Raw genomic sequence first — 8,217 nt, 5'->3', positions numbered from 1 at the left:
CTATTTTTGTTTTCCCACAGTCATTTATGTTCTTACTTACTGATAATCTCTTGCATCCTGCTGCCAGTTGTGTTTCTAGAGACTTGCTGTTAGTATAAGTAGTAGATGATTGATGGTGTACTGTAATATTGTAACATTCATTATTTCTCGAATGATTAAAACACGCTGCTTGTATTTGAAGGGCTGAAACCTGAGCACAATTTGCTGCAAGTCAGAAATCCCCATGAGCAAGGGGAGCCGCAGAAGCAGGGGCTGCAGCATAGCAGGGAATACAAGGAGTGTCAGCGGGTAGATCACAGCAAAATCTAACCCTTCATCTTTTTTTAATTGTGTGCTGACTCCTACACAGAGATTTGACAGATACAGCTGGCTTATTGACTTGGTAGTCTTGCACTAATTGACTGCCGGGTTAGATACTGGAGCCTCTCACCAGTTGTTAAACTCTGAGTAGGCACGTCGGTAACATGCCAGCGAGTGTTTGGGGGAGGAGAAAGCTTCTGGGTGCATGCCTCTCAGATTCGGCTCCCCGCGCCGGGAGATGTGCGAGGTTGGGCGTGCGTGCTGTCACAGGCAGATATTCCAGGGCAGCTAAGAGCGAGCTCGAGCGCTCTGCTTCCACGGGGGGAGAGAAAGGCTGCTGCTGAAAGTACAAGCTGGAAGGATCATGACAGAGCCAAGCAGCAGAAAGGAAGGATTTAAAAAATGCCGGAGTGCTACTTTCAGCATTGATGGCTATAGCTTTACGATTGGTGAGCCTCATTTAATTCCTCTTCTTTCCTTCATTGTCTATCTTCTCCTTCTTTCCTCTCTTTCTTTGCAGCTCCAGTAAGTACAGGTAAAAGAGCTGTTGACAACTGCCTTTTGTCAATATACGCCTTTAAAATGTATAGATGCCCTGCAACTTTTGTCTGGGTTGGTTTTCCATTCCGTCTTCTGTATTTTCTTCTGCCCAAGAAACTTGCCTTTGATACGTAGCCGCTCTAAATCCTTTCGCTGGGTTTTGGCACCCGTTCACTGAGACGTTTGCAGAACTTTTGTTTTGGAACCTTATCTCAGGAAAGCCTGGGCTTCTGGATTGCAGGTTTCCAACTTGCTAGCTGCGTTTCCTTCCGATGAGCCCAGAACATAACCCCTGGGAGCCTTGGCTTTGTTTCCAATATTTCTTTGTTCACTTAGCCAGTGTTTCCAAATTCTGTAACCTTTTGCCATTTCTCAGTTTGCGTAAAGATGTATGTAACAGTTCTTGTTGCCTCTCAAACACAAAAAGCAAAATTGCTGGGGCAGGGAAAGGTGTGAGGAGAGATCAGGAATTTTAGGACTGGTTGTTGTAGCTGTTTGAAGAGTGCAGTTTATTGTTTGTGTTCACTGTCTTAGGGAAAAGTGAGGCTTCTCAAAGCGACAGGTGTCTGTGTTTTTCCAAGAGACTTGCTGTGCAGAAGTTAAAATCTGAGGATTCCCTGAGCAGGCTGCTCTGCTAGAACTGCATATCTCGCTAGGCTACGTTATATAAATCCCTACAGATCTGAGAAACGAAGCAAACTTGCATCTCATTTTAATTTTTAGATTAAATCCAAGTTAAAATATATGGATAACTTCTAATAATCAATCGATACAAATTCCATTCCCCTTGAATACCTTTAAGATGACAGAGATTCTGCTTCCTTGCAGTTGTGAAATCAGGAAAGTTTTTCCTGATTTGTACTGGTGTAATTGGGTCACAATTTCATCTAATAACGATGGATACCAGCTTTTTACTGGTGTGGGAGGAGGTACCTGTTTATTCCTCTGCTTTATGGAAGACTTATTTTACAATCATTGACATCATGCAAACATTAAGCTTGCTGAAAAAAAATTGGAGATGGAAATGCATGTTTCATTAAATATATCTTCATGTAGTCATCTGTTAATGTGCATATAGCATTGTAAAGGTGAAACTGTCAGGCAAATGCTACTCTTCAAATGTCTTTCTCCAATGGGAAGGTGGTAGTCCCTCCACAGGTTAAGTTACAACATGCTCACTTTTGAACTCCCTATCCTAATCTCTCCCCCTCTCAGCATCATTACTAAAAGTGTTATTTTATCAGTTTGTGTCAGTCTGGATGATAAACGTTTCCTTTTTGAGCCTAGGCACACTATCTGAAGACGCTGAACGTTTATGACTGTGCCTAATTATGTTTTTTTTTTTGTTCATGAGCAAACCGACAGGGTTGCTGTATTTGTTGTTCTGCTGTATTTGTTGTTCTGCTGTCTTTATTGCTACTCATGCTCACAAAACAACTAGACCAAATTTTGGATCAAATGACTCAGGTTTAGAATTGCAGCTTCTTCTGGTTCTTAGGACAGTTGTTGCATAGGAGTTCCTGTGCTATTTTCTTCTATTTGGTGCACACAACCAGCGTATTGATTCTGTGATCTGTGCATTATATAACATTTATTTTTATATCTGGGCAAGCATGCATTGGATTGACTCACATAACCGTGAAAACTTTGTAAACATGCTATCGAGTATTACCAGCACTGTGTGGTAGACAGACCTGAATGATTTATGTATTTGTTAATTCTTATACTGAAGAAAATGAATGTATCCAAAAGAGCCTACAGCAACATTAGTGTGTTAGGGATGGGCTTAAACTTTTTTTTTTCATCAGATGAGACTTCTGTGTACTATCTTCTTTTGAGTACTGCAAATTTTTAAGAAGTTCTTGGGAAATGGTGAGCTGCTGCATCTGCTATTGAAGTGTCAGCTGGGAAAGAACACTGATATTGTTGAAGAACAGAGTAATATCAGGTTGAGAGAAATAAGTTTCCATTTGGGTGCAAAAGAAAATATTTTGCATTGATTCACCCTTATACTAACTGCTAAGAAAGGATGATCTTCACAGTGTTTTGAAAAATTATCACTTACAATGAGACTTAATGAAAATTTTAATGCAAGGCCTGGGCCTAACATCAAACATGAAATTATGTGGGCATGGAAGGAGGCTGCTGCAAGAAGAGCTCCTTGCTGATGGCTTGCAGTTAGATAGCCTCGTGTCTCTGGAGGTGGTCACCATCTGTTCACACAGCAGCGCAACCTAGAGCAGCTTCTCGACGGCTCTAATTTTCACCCTGGTTGCTTACAGCGCTGGTGGTGGGACGGGAGAGCTGTGGGAACTCTGCACTTCGCAAGGACCTCACAGATCCCTGTGGAAGAAAGGGATGTGCCATACCAGAAAGGCAAATGTATGCCAATACTCGATAGCTTTCTTCTGTATGAAGAAACCAGGTAGTTGCAAATCCCTTTCCTCCAGATACCACCCTTTCGACAGAGACCCTGAGGAGGACTGAGGCGTTCTGCTCTATGCCCACTGAGGATTTCCATGCGGTTTTGGATATTCTGCTTTTACGGACTTTTTGCACTGGTAGCGTGATGTAAAGGGACTATAGTGGAGCCACAGTGTGAGCCATTTAGTGGGACCATTCAAGACAGGAATCATGCAATTTAGTAGCTCTACAAAGTTTGATGCATCTCAGATGAAGGCTTCAAGATCTTTATTTGCCATGGTCTGTGTCAGCAAATTTCAGAGTCCATGAAGTTTTATATACACAAGTTAATGTATTTGAGCTCTTGTTTAAATTTGGCTGAATTGTCCTCCACTAAAAGTAAAACATAACGAAAAAGAAATTAAGAGGTAAGGCCTGTTTTGTTTTTGTCCTGCGCCTTGTCTCATCACTCCTGTGCAAATGAAAGGCTATTAAATCAGAACGCCAGTATATTACTTAGTGACTTTGCTGCTGTAATTGACTGACTAAAGGTGCAAGACAGAGAAACATTCACTGTCTTTAAACCTAGGAAAATGGTAAACACAAACATTAACAAGAGGATATTTTCTTCTGCATTTATCACCTTCCTATGACCAAGAGCTAACTTCATTAAAGCTCCCACTCTCTGCTTTTCGTATCCAGAAGCACCTGGCAACGCTGTTTTGTCCCATCCAGTGTATCTAATAAATTTATTTTTATAGAATAGAATGAAATGAAGTGATGGGGAGTTCTGCTGTAACTCAGGTGTTACTGGAGAGAGAGGGATGTGGCACTGAAACACTTAGTCTAGCTCACAGCAGTTGTTCCTAAATCTTACAGGAAAGTTTCTTTAGCAGACACTGTCTTCATTTTTCATGCAAAAACTCTCCCTCCAATTATTACAGAAGATCTGAGTTTTGCTCGGTGGTGCTTTTGGGGATCTATTTTGAAACAATTCTTTAAAAATGTGGTTTTCTTAATGTTGTTGGAGTTTCTCACGTTGCAGTTCACTACTTGAAACCCATTTCAACATCCCTTTCAACGTCACAGGCAGAAGAGCCAAAGTAGTTCTTGCTGGTCCCTCAGACAGATCACTTCAGAAACACTTTCTGTGTTTTAGTCAAAGAAAACGTTGCTTGAGGAGGCGCGTGCGTTGTGTTGGTCTGAGTTGGGGTGGGGGAGATTGGAAGCAAACTAAATGTTGAACTTGGCTTTATTAGGATAAGGAAGAATACCTTCAGCTCTGTGTCGCGTGCTTAACTTTTAAAGAAAATGCTGCTGTGGATTTTCTGTTATTCTCTCTTGAAAGGTTGTCCATTAGGAGTGGAATAGACAGAAATGGGTTTTTAAAATTGTTATAGAAAGAAACTAGAGAAATAAGCGGTTTCATTTTTTGTACTGTATTTTGGCCAGAGAACTGTGTACCTTGTAGCAATTAACTCTTTTCCTCTTGTGTATTGATTTTTCAGCCTTATTGGAGTTTGTCATTCATCTGAGGGCAATGGCACCTTTGCAACCCACAGAGGCAGGTTTCAGCACAAGACACCCGTAGGCCCGTACGCAGTGCATTTTCATGGAGATTTACTTTAATTCTGCCCTTACTTGCTTATAATAAAAAAATGTCATTCTGACTGAAAGCACACTGTAATTATAAGGTGCTGACAAATCTCTCACTAATTCTGCATGTGCGTCACTCGTAGCCTTCCTTCAAAGGAGGTCTGGGAGAAACGTCTGTTTGCGGGGTCAGTCGGCTTTCGGGGGGCGGGGGGAGGTATCTCTGCCGGCACATGAACAGTGTCCCTGGCACAAAGGTGAAGGAGGAATGCGTAGCCACTGCTCCTGCTGTGCATCATAGCCTCTCCTTGTCTTTGTACCTAAACTCTGTCATTTTCTTTGTTATGACATAATACAAAAGATTTAAAAAACAACAATGGAACCCCCAAAACTGCCTTTTTTTCCTCCCCCTCTCTCTCCTGATAGACCTTACTGAGAGGGTATTTTCTCAATAAGAGCTAATAGGTAGCACTGATTTCTGTGTAAACAGTTGAACACTGTCATCTGAAATCTAGGAACTGGGATATCTAAGTTTATTAATGTAACACAAATACCAAGCTTGCAATAGGATGTGAGATTTTTAATGTAATTTAAGGAAGTCTGATGTAGTTATAATAGACTATAAAGAATTAAAATCTCTTCCAACATAGTCCTACCCTCAACAAATTCACCTAAAGAAAGCTGTCAGCAAATAGATTGTGAAATAAAGCTCTAAACTTAGAGGTTTTTTTTTCCTGCTCCCTGCATTACAAAGTTGTGTGTTACCTTCAAACCAGTATGGTCTCTGTCTGCTCTGCCTGAAAATACACCTGAAAGGAGTCTGCATGGTTGGCATGCATATGGGTGAGATACCCAGCTGGCCCTTTGTGTGGGGGTGGATGGTCTCTGCCACAGTGATGGGCAATAGGGATTCCTGCTGTTGGTACTTAACCTGTAGCTGCTTCTCTAAAGAGGTGGAGATGGTGATTTCTGTGGCATCTACAGGGTCTCGATATTGCACTGACATCTTTGATGTTGCAGGGGTGGACTGCTGTAAGCAAGGTAAATGATCTTTCAAAAGACTGCAGTGATAGTTCTTGTGTGGCAAAAACCTTGGCAATGTTTTCACGGAGCTCTGCCCGTTTGCCTCTGTGGATGGTTTACCTTATCACTGCTACCTGCTGTTCACAGCTGTGCTCTGCTGCCTGTGTCTTGGCATCCAGAAACACAGTGAGTGTTTGGGTCTGTCCCCTTCTCTGTTGTTGTTGTTTTGAGTGAGAGGTTACCATGCAGAGTTGCACACCAGGTTCATCAGCAGCTCACAAAGGATCAGATTCAGATTGCAGGTCCCTGTGGGCAGGGTCACATCAAAAGTGCTATTTTCCTTCCTCCTCTTGATTGTATTTCTCAGGGAAGCTACCAACAGTAAAACCTTTGCAACACGTTTTGATGTGAGTGAATGGGCATCCCCATTCTCTGCAGCTGAGTTCATACGTGGGAAAATAACCTCCAGAGCCCTGGGAGAGGAGAGATGTTAATGGATAAAACCATTGTCATCGCTGTCAGGAAGGTTTCCTTTAATTACTTCACATGAATATTTTTTTTTTTTTTAAGGTTGGCGAATTACATATGTCCAGGTCTTAGTGCTCGGTCACCTCTGAACGTAGCTTCAGAGGTGACTAATGTCACCAAATGGTCTAAACCCCTGAATATGTTGGGAATAAGATTCATGAATGGAAAGTAGCTATGAAAACTGGGCTTGTGGGGCAAAAGAGCCCCCAACACAAGGTGCAGATAGGGCAGAAGGTGGAGACACCTGGCTGGAGATGGGGACTCCTGCTTCCTTTGTGCCAGATCCCAGACCCACCATGCTGTTTGTCCCTCTGCTGGTATTCTGTGAGGGAAGGAAGCACAGTCAGTCCTCTTCTAGAGACAACAAATGATTCTTGCCCCCTACCAGGAGGGGCCCCATCTTACCACGGTGAGAAATAGTGTTGCCCCTGCTTCTGTTTTCTCTCTGGTCTTTGGCCAACTACTCCTGCTCCCAGTTCTCCAACTTCTCAATTGATGCAGTGAGATTAATTACAAATTTCAGATTTTCTAGAACGCCCAAAGTTCAAAAGAAATAAATGGGCATGAACTCTTCTGTGCCTTTTGAGCTCAGTTTTAGGCAGGCAGCCAGGCCTGTTCCTGAGCAGGCAGGCTCTGACTGGGAGCAGCCTTCCCTCATTCGCAGCCCCAGCCGGCTCCCTCTCCCATGTCCAAAGCCAGAGGCCTGCATCCTCCTCCTCCTCCTCATACTGCTGATGTGAGGACCAGAGTCTAGGAGCTTTAAAACCTAATTGCCTTTGGGGATTTGCATTACTGCTGCAGATCTTCTATTTTAAACGCTTGTGCGGTACTGATTGGTCTATTTTCCTGATGTAGTGTAAATGCAAACTCATTTTTCCCAGTTCTGTAGCTCCGCATGAGTAAGAAAGTAAAAGGCTCCTGGATGTATCCTGCACTTATTTGTGTACCAGTGCAAATCAAGTCAAGAGGCAGGTTCCTGGCCATTGGTGAATCTTTATCGCTCCACTGCAGTTGGGAGAACTGCAGTGATTTAAATGAGCCCAGGATCTGTCCTGGACAGTCTTTTTCCAGTTAAAGCCAATGCTGCTGTAGGTTAGAGAAGGAGCTGCCCTACGTACAAGGAAGGCAAATCACGCAGCTTTTCCACGGCTTGCTTCCAAGACTTGATCAAGATTATGCTGATATGATTTTGCTCCCCACTTCTCCCTGCCTGGTAACACAGCTTGTATCTAACGACCCTGCTGAAACTTGATCCCAGATTTCTAATAGCTACAGGCTCAAAATATTCAGGCCTGGGAACTTAACCCTCATGACTACATCAATAGCCTCGTGCTACGGCTGTGTGCAAAGTTGGAAGCGTGGTGCGGGAAAAGTTGTAGTAATTACTGAACAGATCCACTTAATGAGGTCTCTACTGGCTTCCCAGCTGGCGAGTCGAGCTGTGCACTGGGACAACGTGACAGCAGTCGCTCGGGTCGTTGTGTGACATCACATCCTCCCCCTTGTTGTCATAGCAGCTGCAATCAGCCCCCTGAAAATTTCCCTCAGGAAGACTGCTGCAAGCATCATCTCTCTCCATTAAATGGCAGCGCATGGTGCTTAGTCTCTTGCTGCTGCTACATGATGCTATGTCTTATTTCTGTTGATTTAGTCCCCTTTCCAACTCTTTCTCCCTCTTCTTACAGTGATGGAGAGCAATGAGACCTGTCAAATGGTGTGTAATTGGAAAAGGGGAGAGGGCAGGCAACTTGCTCAGCCAGTACCACTTAATTCAGTTTCAACCCAAGTGCCTCTTTCTACGTTCAGTAGATTTACAGCCAGTTTATACTC

General features: G+C 43.1%; 1 protein-coding gene across 2 annotated transcripts in view; it reads left to right on the top strand.

Annotated features, from left to right (window-relative positions):
• Positions 1-664: 664 nt before the first annotated feature.
• Positions 665-8,217, top strand: part of PDE1C (phosphodiesterase 1C) — a gene marked incomplete at both ends in the record, with an annotated part of 326,875 nt that continues 319,322 nt past the window's right edge. For both annotated transcript variants that reach the window (XM_082320990.1, XM_082320989.1), the window contains one exon: positions 665-749. In XM_082320990.1, coding sequence (XP_082177116.1) covers positions 665-749 — 85 coding nt within the window. The remainder of the gene's footprint in view (positions 750-8,217) is intronic.

Source organism: Platalea leucorodia, assembly GCF_965183815.1.
Source record: "Platalea leucorodia genome assembly, chromosome: 1".
Classification (NCBI taxonomy): domain Eukaryota; kingdom Metazoa; phylum Chordata; class Aves; order Pelecaniformes; family Threskiornithidae; genus Platalea; species Platalea leucorodia.
Note: the sequence above shows the minus strand (reverse complement) of the source record. Positions and strands in the feature narration are given on the sequence as shown.